Source organism: Pangasianodon hypophthalmus, chromosome 4 (genome assembly GCF_027358585.1).
Source record: "Pangasianodon hypophthalmus isolate fPanHyp1 chromosome 4, fPanHyp1.pri, whole genome shotgun sequence".
Lineage (NCBI taxonomy): Eukaryota > Metazoa > Chordata > Actinopteri > Siluriformes > Pangasiidae > Pangasianodon > Pangasianodon hypophthalmus.
This window is the reverse complement of record NC_069713.1, coordinates 20,780,169-20,794,549: the sequence shown is the minus strand read 5'-3', so window position 1 is coordinate 20,794,549 and position 14,381 is coordinate 20,780,169. Positions and strand designations below refer to the sequence as shown.

Here is a 14,381-nt window from a genome sequence, read left to right as displayed (position 1 = left end):
TTCCAAGTAGGGACAGGCATTAGTCATATCTGTCAAGTGTAATTATGAATAATTATAGTGATAATACAGATGCAGGATTTGGGGGAAAGTTTACATGTTAATGTAATCTCTGTAAGTCTGAGATATGCTTTTTTCATAACATTCAAATATTTGCATGGGTGATCTAATGAATGAAAGAATTTTATACCAAATAATGGGGATAAATTCTAACTGGCTTATCAGAACTTTAATGTGGGGTGTAATATATTGAGGTTCAATCCTGTATGGAGTTTTGCATGTCCTCCTTGTATTCCTGTGGGCTTCCTCCAGGTTCACTGGTTTCCTCCCGCCTCCCAAAAACATGCCAGAAGGTGGACTGACTATGCTAAATTGCCCCTAGTTATGAAAAGTGTGTGAACGTGTGTAAGCATGGTGCCCTGCGATGGCTTCCCATCCAGGGTGTATTCCTGCCTCGTGCCCCATGTTCCTGGAACGCGGGGCACAACACTGACTAGGACAAAGCTCTTACTGAAGATGAGTGAATGAACAAATGTTTTGTGTTATGAAATATTATACCCATACAAAACAGCCACAAAAAGTGATGAAAGCTTACCGTACCGTCATTACGCATTATGGTTGTGGAATGGTTAAATAATAACCTCAAGCTCCTTAATCATATATATTTCTATGGATCTAAAGTGACAACAAAGCAGGGAATGTGTAGTCTTGAGCATCTCTTACTGGAAATAATACAGAGGAAATTGTTTCTGAATGAATAGTAGGTAAAGCTTTATTGATTGGTTTGTGGTGAGCCCGAACCTGAGCTTTTAAGAGGATTTGACCTGATTTTACTTAGAAGAATGGATTACATCATCTGCAATACCTTACTGGGACTAACTAAAACACGCCCCTCACCTATGATGGAGTGCTCTTGTTGTACCTGCTCTCTCTCTCTCTCTCTCTCTCTCTCTGTACTAAAGTAGACTGGATCCCAAATCACTCCTCTGGACAAATAGTGCACTATATAGAATATAGAAGCCGTCGTGTATACACTAGGTAGTGGAGTTATGTAGGGCGTAGGGAGGTGTTTGGGATTCAGCCAATGGCAATCGCAAAGACAAGACACTAGTACTCCATACTACCGTACTAAATAGTATGTGAAAATAGTACGCAGCCGTAGGTGTGTCAGAAGCAGAGGCGTCGTAGGCTACTATTTCAGCATACTGTTTAGTACGGTAGTATGCGGTTGCAGCTGCTGTGCTTGAACAGGTAGGTCATGGGTTTGCATCCGAGCCAGGGAACTCGTTTGAAGGATTGTGATTAGGGAAGAAGAAGAAAAAAAAGACTCTATCCTGCCTTTAGGTTTAAAAGTTATCATTTGGCACAAGTGCACGTGCTCTCTTGCTCCTCTTGCGTGGCAGGTTGCCTAAACGAAGGTAGGCTAATTTAACTGCAGGGCAATGACATCACGCACGTGACTGACACGCACACACACGCGCGCGCACACACACACACACACACACACACACGCAATTAGTATGCTTGTGATGAAAGCATCATTTGAGGGAAAAGCAAAGCCATCTTCTGCCCAAGTCCCCTGCACCTCATCACACTTAATTCACACTAAAGCTGATCATTTAAAGGGGTCTTTAGTGTGAACAGAGATAAACACACGGCAACAACTTGTACCTCTTGCACTCCCACTAAAAAAGATGTCTTGCTGATAAAGGACGCGGCGTCGGTGGTGAGGTTGAGGCTCTTACCCGTGTGAGAAGTGAGCGCCAGACTCAGGAGAAGCTGCAGCAGCCTCTGCATGGTTCAGCCGAGCCGACACGAATCCGCAAGCTCAAATCTCCGCATGGGGAGCGTCAGAAAATCCCCGCACAGCTCTGCCAATAACACTCAACAACAATCCTTTCCATGCGTGTTTACTGCGTGGGGATCTTCCTCAGTCTTCCTCAGTCTTCCTCCTCATCCAACTCTTCTTTTCCTTCTGCTTTTCCTGACTGCTCGCGCGTTGCGTTCCAGCAGCGCTGTTTTCTCATTAGCGCCACATTCCTCGCATCTCTCTCTCTCTCTCTCTCACTGGCGTCAGAAGTGCTGCCCCCTCCTCTTTCGTCTTTTCGTTTTCTTTTACCCCTGTCCTCCCTCCATATCTTCCTCCCTCGCTCCCTCCCTCTCTGTCCACGGCGACAATCCCAGTCTCCCAGCGGACCTTAAAGAAAACACGCTACTTTCTGGTGGAATATTTGCGCGCGCTGCTCATCTGCGTCTCGCGCATCTCTCAGCGTCCATACTATCCTACTAACAGAGTAACAAAGTACGCCAGAAAACCGCAATACTAAGCCTAGTTAGTATGGATGCTGTTTGAGACCTAGACTATTCATGTCGCCAGATTTCAGACAGACCAGCCACATAAACTAGTGAAGAGCTGAAGCTCACAAACTTGCCAGTAAGGCTTTATTTTATACCAGAAGACATGCACTCAGAAATGGACACTAGCACTTTAACATCTAATCTTCCTAAGACTGGGAGCAGCTCCTCTGGATAAGTAATTGCATTGCGTCCTCTGGTGGAAAGACGGACACCGACCACATCAGAGCAATCAAATGAAAATGTTTCCACATGTTTCATTATTGCAGAGACCAGTTTTAAAAAAAGAAATAGTTTTTTGATCTATAAACTAACTAAAATACTAAATATTTGTTAACGTATTATTATTATTATTGTTGTTGTTGTTGTTACTTCTGTTGTAATTATTGTTGCTGTTATTGTTGTTTTTGCTGTTATTATTACTATCGTTATTGTTGTTGCTGCTGCTGTTGTTATTATTGTCGTCATTATTATTATTATTATTATTATTATTATTATTATTATTATTATCGTTGTTGTTGTTGTTGTTACTGCTGTTGTAATTATTGTTGATGTTATTGTTGTTGTTTTTGCTGTTATTATTGTTATTGTTGTTGCTGCTGCTGTTGTTATTATCGTTATTGTCATTGTTGTTATTACTGTTGTTGTTGATCCTGATGCACAGAAATACAGTACTGATTTGTACCTTTTCTAGTCACTAGGGTGGTACCCTTATCTTTTGTACCTTTAATATATTTCTTTCACCTGGACATGTGGAATGATTTACTACATAAATGCTTAAAAGAAACACCACATGCACGTTTCTGGGTAAGAGATACATGTTAAATGTACATAATGAGTACCCTTGAGGATACCACTCCAGTGACAGGGAGAGGTGTAATTTAGTACCTCTTTATTCTGAGAGTGTATCCCTACACAGAGTAATTTATTGAGAAATATTTTGACCTGCCCAGTGGATGTGACTCAGGTTATTCCCACATTAACAGATGAGTTTATCACTTCACGTGACCCACATCATGTTCTTCTCATCCGCTTCATGAAAGATTCAGCCTCCATCTAAGCTGATGCTGATCAGTTTCCTCACCAGGTGCTAATGATGACCAAAAGGAAGCCGTTCCTCATTGCTGCATCTCTGCCGGGACTCGAACCCGGAGCCTCTGGATTAGAAGTCCAGCGCGCTATTCCATTGCGCCACAGAGACGAAGCCGGTAAAACGGCAGCAGACCCGCTTTAGATACACACAACCCCCTCTGTCTCCTCCATCAGCATCCTGCAGCATCAGGACCGTACAGGAGGCGCGTTAGCACACTGTGGCCAGCAGAGGGCGCTGCAGCTCCATCAGACTGCTCTGTTAAAGACAAACAGCTCTGGAATTTTCTAACCTTGAACACGTTTCATGTGCTGTTCTGTATCAGTGATGTCCCACACATGGGTGGGGAATTCACCTTGACTTTCTACTATTCTATTCAGTTTTATTTGTATAATCCTTTACAGAAACCCAAATGTAGCTTTAGATCGCCAGCGAGCAAGTCAGAGGCAACAAGGCAAGGAAAAACTCCCTGAGATGTCATGAAGAAAAAACCTTCAGAGGAACCAGACTCAAATGGGACCTCACTGTCTTCCGGGTGACAGCAGATAGCGAGAGTGTGCATCATTACAGTATGCAGGTGTAGAAGGCAAACAGCACTGTGTGTGCTGAACAGATGTTCAGTATTGTTCAGTCTTTATGAATACAGCTGTAGTTCTTAGGTAGAAATCTACAGTACCCACTGAAGCAAGTGTGAAACATGGTTTTGGGAAATGTAAATCTTTAGAATATTCGTATGGGACCATCCACATCAGCAGAAGGTGATTCACAAGTGCAGAAGCTTCAAACAGAAGCAGAGCATCCAGATAAACTCTTCTATTAGTAATCATATGGTAGCCTACTACTTACTGCTCTCTAGTATTTAATGTGGCAGTGTGTACAGTAGTTTTGGATGTAGCCACAAACTCAGAGCCCTCATAATGGACATACTGGTAAAAAGCAGTCAAATGAATGTACTCATAGATTGCATTTGATGATGATGATGATGATGGTGGTGAAGATCATATGTACTGATGGTAATAATAATAATAATAATAATGAAATTCTCAAAATTAAAATAAATGATATTTTATTAAGAGTTGTTGAACACAGCAACAGATATGTTACTCCATATTCTTAAGTTACACTCATACTGCAGTGCAGTGCAAATGCTGGCATGGGCTTTGCATTGCATGATAGAAAATGTACATTTGCTTTACAATTTATCTATCAACAATCAAAACAAAACCAAAAACTAATGTAAAGAAAAAGAGATATGCCCACAACTGGTTGCAAAAAGACCTGAGTGACTCAAGCAACTTGATGCTACATGATCATAATACATAATCTGACTGAAGAATCTATAAAGAATTTATTTAGGATTTATTTAGGATTTGGATTCACGTTAGCTAAAATGTTATCCACTTTGTTGATTACGGATTACCACTAAAAAAACAGGAAGTGCTATTTGGCTAAACAAACACTTTCAAATGGTGTAACTCTAGAAGATTCTTATGGCTTGGTGTCCTGTCAGTGGCTAAATGATCCTAAGTGGTCCTAAATGACCAGACATATATACATATCTCATAGCAACTCTAAGCATTCAAACTAGAGAGGAATTGAAGGCATTGATTCCCGGAGTGGCTAATTGGGAAGGCCGCAGTTTGGCGATTCAATAAATGTAATGTTAGCATTATAACTTGTAGGACTACATCTGTGAACAACAAAAAAAGAAAAGAAGGAGCGGAAAAGGCCAAAATAAAGAAAAGAAAAGCATTAGGGAAAGAATATAAAAATTAATTATTATTTACATCCCAGGGCAAATACAGAAAAAAAGTCAAAAGGCAAATTTTTGCTGAACAAATTTAGCTAGCAAAACTTGTACATTATAGGCAACTCCTCACTTAGAACATGACTTAGCTATCTCGCATTTAGCCACAACCTCACTACAACCATTTTCTGTTGGCATAGAAAGGTGTCAGATTCAGTAGTATGCTGTAAAAATGAATATGTTTATGAAGACCTTTCCAGTTCTGACACCCAATAGCAACACAACATTTTACAAAACAAATTCTGGCTTGCTGTTCCCTTTTTTTTTTTTTTTTGGTCATGTCAGAGTGACGTGTATCACTCGGGTTAAATATGAAATGCAGGAAGACATCAATCCAAAAACAGCACAATATCAGTAGAAAAATACTTTGAAAGGAGCTTCTGCCATGACCCTCTCGGTCTCCAGACCTGATTGGAATAAGGCAGAGGATGACATCTTGCAGAGCTATAGCACATATATCAAGAATTACCACATTAGACAGTATATTCTGGTTGCACTTGGGTTAGGGCTAGGGTTACAGTGTATCTGCAAAGCTGCATTGTATTCCTCCTTTGCTGAGTTGTTGGGCATCTTCATCTTCATCTAGAACATGTTCATCCTAAGTATAAATATACACAGAGTACAATTTTACAATTAACAAAATTAACTGGTTGAAATATAACTCCACTCAATAAGCTCAAATTCTTTCAGCTTTGTTTCCATTAGAATATAATATACAGTATATCCTTTATAAATAATAAAATTATTCCACTATTAATATCTTTCACTACTTTACCATTTTAATTACAGGTACCAATCAAGGAACATCTGAGAACTTCACAAAATGTCTTTCTATAAATTATCCTAAGGGTACACAGATATTTGCACTAACCTTTATGTTGTTTTACTGATTAGAATTCATGACTTGTTGGATCTCTTCCACCACCTCTTCATCAGGCACATAGAGTTCTCTCACATATAGGCTCTGTGGAAAAGGAGGGACACATATTCCAAAATCAGCACATAATCCTTAACCCAAAGGCTTAATGAATTATACTGAGGTTATAAAAGGCATTTACAGGTTTATACAAATCTGACCAGTAAAATATGCATTTTGCATGAATGTCTTAAGTTATTTCGATTTACGGCATATAAAAGAAATGAGTAGCTCTTATGAAAACCATAATCAGTGCAATGGTGTTATGATGATCATCTGTCTCAAAAAAGTGCAGTTACAGCAGATCACCTTTGTCATTTCTTTGTTCCTGTCAAACATATCATTGAAGAAATGTGATGGACTGGGAACTTTGGGGAATAATTTCTGCTTGTGTCTGTGGAGAAAGATAATCTTTTTATTTTGAGCATCAACACTAGTCATGGGCTTGCAAACAAACACATGCTGCATGTTGGAACTTCAGTTTTTTTAAAACCACATATTTAGACCTCTGGAAACCTCTGAAAATCGATAAGGTAAATATTTAATTTAAAAAATTAAATAGATGAAGTATGAATAATGATCATTACCTCCTAAACAGCACTATAGCAATGCTAAGACAAGAGCATGCTATTACAGGGATGACAATCATAGACACTTTAAATGGCAAATCTGGATCACCATCCTGACCTACAAAAAAGGGGGTTTCTTAATTTGTAGTGAAACTTATAAAGTCTTAAAATAAAAGTACATATTTTGGATAAATAATTACAGTAATAGAATCATGAATCTCTGGTAATTGGAATGCAAGTTAGATTACAGTGACTTGGTGTTTTGAAAGGTATAAAAGTGAAAAAGTTGTCTCTTTACCGAAATACACAGGTTTGCTTATGTTACTGTCAAGTTCAACGTCCCCACAGTACGTTGTATCATATTTTGCCTGCAGTTGAACATGGTACTTGCAGGCAGCATCGTATTCCACCTTGGCTGTCCAATTGCTGTCTTTAGTTGCAGTTGTAGTGACTTTTTCCTAAATAACATACACAAAATACAATTTCTAGTTATTTGAAAAAAAAAATTTAAGTTTGAAATATATATATATATATATATATATATATATATATATATATATATATATATATATATATATATATATATTATATATAGACTATACTATTTGTCCGGGCTACAAGTTTACTTCGCGTGATCAAATTTTATATTTATAAATCTGGTATATTATTTATAAGTTTATCTAAATTCACATTCATGAGAATGTAAGGAATAAAACTAATTAATAAATAAAAGCCACATATTCCAAACATTACGTAGTTGGGCATTGTGATGCCACCAGTAATAAGTCTGCTCACACATAAAAAAAAAAACAAAACTGTTCTATACAAAACACAATCAGGTAGTATCAGAATGCATATAAGAAAATTCTCACCTCATTGCATTTTCTGTACCAAAACATGTACGTCCAGCAGTGAGGCGATTCTGATTCAGGGGCACTTGCGTGAAAATTGAGATAATTTCCTTTCTCAATGATTTCAAATGTGGGTGGTGGTCTCACTGCAGAATGAAAAATTGACAAAACAAAAGAAAATTGGATAGATATGGATAAAGATGATAAAGCTAGAGACCAAGAAAAACATCTGCAACTAACATAAAAGACAAAAGAAAAAAATCATCATTGGGAGCTGGCATAAAAGACAAAACATTGCAGAACATATGCATCGTTTTGTGGAGAAAAAACAAAAAAACAAATTCACATTAAAATTGCCAGTTAGGGTGTCAAATCTTTTACCATTAATCTGTTGTTATTATAAATTTATGGCCTTCCTTTACACTATTAGTAAGTAAGTAAATTTTACAAAGAAAAAATGTCTACAAAGAAAAATGTTTATATCATATTCTTTAATTTCCTATGGTAACTTCGTAACTAACATAGTACATAAACTCTTATGTAAATTAACAAGTAACCTGACCCATTTGTTATTCACTAAGTACTTCATTATTCTGAGCTTGCCTGCATTTCTACCTCAAAAAGGCAGAGGCCATTAATGTCTATACAAAAATTCTCACAGTTATATAAAGTGAGTCTGATCTATTAACCTATTATTCAGCTGCTTAACCCTGTACTGCACGAATTTTGATTTTGATATATATTTGATTTTTTTTTCATTATAACACTTAAAGTTCCTGAATAATGATATAATTTTTTTTTTCATTTAAACCTCCCAAGCCCAAAATATTTTTTCATTGCCTCAGGGCAATGGCATGCAATTATGGTATGAAATCACATTTTTATGAAATATTAAAGGGAAATGACATAAATAATGGTTTATTGCGAAAATATTCAATTTTATTACACAAGAATACTCAAACAGAAGCTTAACAAAAGATCATGTCATGTCAGAACTGTTTAACGATCTTTCTATTTCAAAGTTTTTATCAGTATGTTTTTTGATTGTTCAAAAGTCTACATGTTACACTGAAACTTAAATTTGTCCATCTGTTTTCTCTATACAGTATATTTACTCTCCACTTTCCTCAGGGCCGTCATCATCAAGGGATTCAGCTCCTTAAAAGATAAGGTGTAACATATGTTTTTGAACAAAAGAGAAAATCTGACTTATAACTCACTATACACAACTCAGCATTATAACTGACTATGTGCACCTAACACCTGACTATGATTCAAACAAACCTGTATCAGGTGCCTGTTCTTCCTCTGAGCCATTTCCCTCAAACTCACTGTCCTCACTCTCTCCCAGGATTTCCCTTACAGCCCTAGTCTTTCCCTTTTTTTTTCCCTTTTCCATAAAAAGTACCTGTGTCCATCTCCTATGAATGGTTACTGACAGACCATAACTGCATATCGTTGTCCCAGGGCAACAATTACAAATATAATTTTAATACAATTTTTTTTTTTAATAATTAATTTTTTTAATTTTTAATTTATAAAACCTGTCACATATGATCCTAGAGGCTCAGTCATTAGTTTCTCTGTGGCATGGTGGTGCAGTGGGTAATCATGTTAGCTGTACAAAAATAAATGAAGCAAACTGCATTTAAAAACTGTGTTCATGTAAATCAATCCACATGGAACCGATAAGTTAAGTGTAAGGGATGAATTCATGTTAAAGTAACATATTTCATTTGTGAATCATGTAACTTCAGTGAACTTACACTTTCTGTGGAACTCTTCCAAACAAACGTAATTTCTGTTGTAAATTGTTGATTATGCTTGCATAAATGATTATGCATTTAAGTTTTCTTTAAGTTGCTGATTTATCTATTAATCTTACCTCCAGACTGTGAATTTATTGTTTGACTACCGACCCGTGCGGCTTTTCTCCACACTCGGGCTGGACGGAGCCAACAAAGAACTACTTACAACTCGTTCAGTAAATCTCTGATAAAGAAGGCTTTTGGGAAACACTCAAAAAACCAGGCGCATACTTAACATACAGCCTTCTTTAAGTTGTTCATTATTCACTAAGTTTCTTCATTATTGGGAAACCCATGTTTACCATGTTTGGTAATTTGTGATGTGGATCTGGAGCCTCATTCACACCTGGAGGCAACTGTAGGCAATCTATCCGCATGTTTTTTGGAGAGTGGGAGGAAACCGAAGAACCCAGAACCCAGAGGAAACCTGGCGGGACCTTAGAGCTATAAGGTAGCAAAAAACTCTCTCAGTTCCAGGGGCTCTGTATCATGGCTGACTCTGTGCTCTGACCCCAGCTTCATAACAAGCTGGGATATGCGAAGAAAACAACTGTGCTGTGCTATAATGTATATTTGACAAATATAAGCTGCTGCTTTTAGTAGGGCTAAGTGAAGTTCTACATTTCCCACTGCCTTACTTCCCTGCTTATCAAAACGTTTCATAAAAACACAACTTAATGCTCATAAAATCCATCAGTGCATCATGTAACTATAGTTGTTGCATAGTTCCTGCATCCATTATATAGCTTCACTTTACTTATTTTATTTTAAGACTGTCCCAATTAAGTGAACTTGAACTGGGCTGTCCGAAATGACCAAAGCATGTTTTGTTCATTTGGGACATCTTGAAAATGATTTAATTATAAACATATGTACGATTTGATCAAATTTTTGTTACAGTACTGTAATGTGTATATATATTAAAAATATGTGAAATATACTAATCATGACAATTTTATAATCTTATTTAAAAAAGAAGACAGTCAAATCACATGACAACTTCTTGTTTAATGCTGGTGACACTACGACGTCACAAGAATTTAGCATTATTTCTATCAAAATGTTTCACTGTAAGGGCTTAGTAACATACATTGTCATACAGTAACATACATACAACAGTCAGAAATGCTGTTTAGTTAAATTATCCCAATTTGCCCGATGTCCCGATGTATCTGAATTCACCCTGTGTTTATTACGAACACTCCACTATTCTCATCTCTTAGACACACACCCATCAGCCATAACATTAAAAACACTGACAGGTGACGTGAATAACATTGATTATCTCGTTACAGTGGCACCTGTCAAGGGGTGGAATATATTACGCAGCAAGTGACCAGTTCGTTCTCGAAGTCGATGTGTTGGAAGCAGGAGAAATGGGCAAGCGTAAGGATCTGAGCGACTTTGACAAGGGCCAATTTGTGATGGCTAGTCAACTGGGTCAGAGCATCTCCAAAACGTCAGGTCTCGTGCGGTGTTCCCAGGATTCAGTGGTTAGTATCTACCAAAAGTGGTCCAAGGAAGGACAACAGGGTCGTGTGCGCCCAAGGCTCACTTATGCGCGTGGGGAGTGAAGGCTAGCTGGCCCGATCCCACAAAAGAGCTACTGTAGCACAAAAAGGTTAATACTGGCTATGATAGAAAGGTGTCAGAACACACAGTGCATCACAGCTTGCTGCGTATGGGGCTGTATAGCTGCAGACCAGTCAGAGTGCCCATGCTGACCTCTGTCCATTGCCGAAAGTGCCTACAATGGGCATGTGAGCATCAGAACTGGACCATGGAGCAATGGAAGAAGGTGGCCTGGTCTGATAAATCACGTTTTCTTTTACATCATATGGACGGCTGGGTGCGTGTGCGTTGCTTACCTGGGGAAGAAATGGCACCAGGATGAACTATGGGAAGAAGGCAAGCCAGCGGACTGGGGACAAGATGGCACTTGTGGGAAGAAGGCAGTGTGATGCTCTGAGAAACCTTGGATCCTGGCATTCATGTAAATGTTACTCTGACCCGTACCACCTACCTAAACATTGTTGCAGACCAAAAATACGCCTTCATAGCAACGCTATTCCTTAATGGCAGTGAACTCTTTCAGCAGGATAATGCGCCCTGTTGCACTGCAAAATTTGTTCAGGAAAGGTTTGAGGAACATGACAAAGAGTTCAAGGGGTTGACTTGGCCTTCAAATTCCCCAGATCTCAGTGTGATTGAGCATGTGTTGGATGTGCTGGACAAACAAGTCTGATCCATGGAGGTCCCACCTCACAACTTACAGAACTTAAAGGATCTGTTGCTAACATCTCGGTGCCAGATACCACAGCACACCTTCAGAGGTCTTGTGGAGTCCATGCCTCGACAGGTCAGAGCAGAAGGGGGACTTACACAATGTTAGGCAGCAGGTTTTAATGCTTTGGCTTATCGGTGTGTGTGCATCGGCACTTCCTAAGAAAGAATATTAACAGGGAAATGACTGACGTCACGCTCTTTCAGGAACACCGCAGGCTACATGCTAGTCTATACTGCACTGTTCTGCCTCAGTACTGTACTTAGTGTTACGTCTAAATAGTATCTGAGATATTGTTTTAACAAAGCGTTTAGTACAGTATTAACCTAGCTCAAACCACTGAGACAAGTTTGTTCCTGTTACTGTTACGCTTCTTTTGATCAATTCACCGATTCTCTTTATGCTATTTTTGTGAGATTAGGGCGTTTTGTTTTCCATTTTCTGGCGTTTCTTTAGGTTTTTGGTTTTCAAGCAAAAGAAGCTGATCCCAACTCCTCTGGATTGTCCCACACTCCTCCTCACAAACTCTTTCAAAGAAAGACGTTGTCATGACATGTCAGCTAAAACACTAATATAGTTCAGGGCAAATAACCTGTTTAGTAAGCTGGTGAATGAAGTGTTTACCTGATTCTGAGGCAACTCCAGCCAGCATGAGGGAGAAACACAGGAGGCGTATGAAGTCCACATTCCAGTATCCGCAAAACATTATCGCGTTTCTACTCAATACTCTAACATACTTGTGTTTAAACTTGTGTTAAAAATTCTTGTAAAAAAAAAAAAACTTTCCCAAGCTTATTTTCAGTAACGAACTTGTCTATCATCACCAGACGAGTCCACAGTGGAAAATGAGCCTGTCGTGTTAGCAGGACTTACTCAAAGTGAATCATTTGCATGGGAGGAGTGAAGGAGCTTATTCACTGGACTAGCATTTCAATGTGGTGTTTAGTTTCATAAGAAGGAAGTCTGTTAATTTCCCTATGCCTATATATGGTGTCTCTAATATGCATTTAATCTATAATAATTCCATTTTAACTTTCCCCTAGGTGTGCGCGCGCGCCTCTGTACCTGTGTGGGTGTGTGTGTGTCTGAGAGAGAGAGAGAGAGAGAGAGAGAGAGAGAGCTGCAAACAATCCAAACATCTTGCAGAAAGATAAATAGCCAGTACAAATAAGAGAACACTGGATGGTGGCAGAAAATTAAAAAAAAAAAAAAAAATCATCCTACCTTAGCACCCATCCGATTTAGTCCCCCCTCACTAACATTCACTCTTCTGGGAAGGCTTTCCACTAGATTCACTCATGCAGCCACAAGTGCATTAGTGAGGTCAGGCAGTGATGTCAGGGGAGGAGGTTTGGGGTTCAGTCGGTATTCCTGTTCATACCAAAGGTGTTCAGCGGGGTTGAGGTCAGGGCTCTGTGCAGGACACTCGAGTTCTTCTACACCAACTTCGGCAACCCATGTGTCCATGGAGCTGGCTTTGTGCACAGGGGTATGGTCATGCTGGAACAGGTTTGGGCCTCTTAGTTCCAGTAAAGGAAAACTGTATTGCTACAACATACAAAGACATCATAGACAATTGTTTGCTTCCAACTTTGTGGCAACGGTTTGGGGAAGAACCACATATGGGTGTGACGGTTAGGTGTGCACAAACTTTTGGACTTATAGTCTATCTATCTATCTATCTATCTATCTATCTATCTATTAGAGACTCATATTGTGCATATGGGTATACTGGCCTTCTTTTGCTGATTGCATTTCTAGAATTGCCACTAATATTTGTTTGCTTGTTACAGAGTTGCCTGGCTAGTTCCCATATAATGAAAACAGGAAGTGGAACTGTAAACTTTTCGATTACACACTGTGACTTCCTGAACTCACACATACAGATGTAAGTATCACACATACACTCACACATACAGATGTACATAATCTATATTTCTACTTCTGCAACATAGCTATACTTTATTATGTTTGTTTGTATGTATGTGTATGTCTGTATTTATTTTTCACATAGTTTGTACTTGTCTTGGCATTCAATGTGGACAGCAAAGAAAGAATTTCATTGTACAGGGAAACTTGTTTTTCCTCACTGTGCACATGACAATAAACACTTTGAATTTGAATTTGAACTGTTATTTGAAGTGGAAAGACACTGTATGGCCAAAGGTTTGTGGACACCTGTCCATCACACCCATATGTGCTTTATTAACATCCCATTCCAGAGTTAGTCCCCCTGTTATGAAAACATTCACTCTTCTGGGAAGGCTTTCCACTAGATTTTGGAGTGAGGCTGTGGGGATTTGCCCATTCAGCCACAAGAGCATTAGTGAGGTCAGGTACTAATGTCGGGCGAGGAAACCTGGGTCGCATTTGGTGTTCGAGTTCATCCCAAAGGTGTTCAGTGGGGTTGAGGTCAGGGCTCTGTGCAACTCAAGTTCTTCCACTCCAACTTTGGCAAATTATGTCTTCACGGACCTCACTTTGTGCACAGGGGCATTGTCATGCTGGAGCATGTTTGGGCCCCTTAATTGCAGTAAAGGGAAGCTGTAATGCTACAGTATACACATCTTTTGTATATCTCAAGGTGTAACACATTACATAAATCATGATATTTAACAAAAATGGTGCAAAAAGCAAAAAACATCCTGTGTGCGGCAGGTTTGCAGGAAGTCTACAGAAGCTATCTATACACTGTTGTGTGTGA

General features: G+C 38.9%; 2 protein-coding genes and 1 non-coding gene across 4 annotated transcripts in view; all 3 read right to left on the bottom strand.

Moving 5' to 3' along the window:
* Positions 1-2,089, bottom strand: part of kirrel1a (kirre like nephrin family adhesion molecule 1a) — a 29,577-nt gene extending 27,488 nt beyond the window's left edge. Inside the window, exon 1 of one of the 2 annotated variants that reach the window (XM_026937098.3) lies at positions 1,743-2,089. In XM_026937098.3, coding sequence (XP_026792899.1) covers positions 1,743-1,794 — 52 coding nt within the window. In that variant the 5' untranslated portion in view covers positions 1,795-2,089. The remainder of the gene's footprint in view (positions 1-1,742) is intronic. The other variant, XM_026937099.3, reaches the window with a different exon arrangement.
* A 1,390-nt stretch (positions 2,090-3,479) lies between these two features.
* On the bottom strand, positions 3,480-3,553 carry trnar-ucu (transfer RNA arginine (anticodon UCU)). The gene has a single exon. It is a non-coding gene; the product is annotated as a tRNA-Arg (tRNA).
* Positions 3,554-4,491: 938 nt separating this feature from the next.
* Positions 4,492-12,722, bottom strand: LOC113539830 (uncharacterized). The gene is made up of 7 exons (XM_026935895.3): positions 12,302-12,722; positions 7,607-7,731; positions 7,033-7,192; positions 6,753-6,852; positions 6,475-6,559; positions 6,121-6,213; positions 4,492-5,847 (listed from the first exon to the last, which is right to left on the bottom strand). Exons 1-6 carry the CDS (start codon positions 12,381-12,383, stop codon positions 6,133-6,135), a joined length of 633 nt encoding a protein of 210 aa, XP_026791696.3. The 5' UTR covers positions 12,384-12,722; the 3' UTR covers positions 4,492-5,847; positions 6,121-6,132.
* Between the last annotated feature and the right edge of the window lie 1,659 nt (positions 12,723-14,381).

Coding starts and splice junctions, on each gene's coding strand:
- LOC113539830 (XM_026935895.3), bottom strand. CDS start 12,383: ATGTTTTGCGGATACTGGAATGTGGACTTCATACGCCTCCTGTGTTTC. Junction 7,193..7,606: donor GGTACAGAAAATGCAATGAG/GTGAGAATTTTC, acceptor TATGTTATTTAG/GAAAAAGTCACTACAACTGC. Junction 6,853..7,032: donor AAGCAAACCTGTGTATTTCG/GTAAAGAGACAA, acceptor CCTTTTTTGTAG/GTCAGGATGGTGATCCAGAT.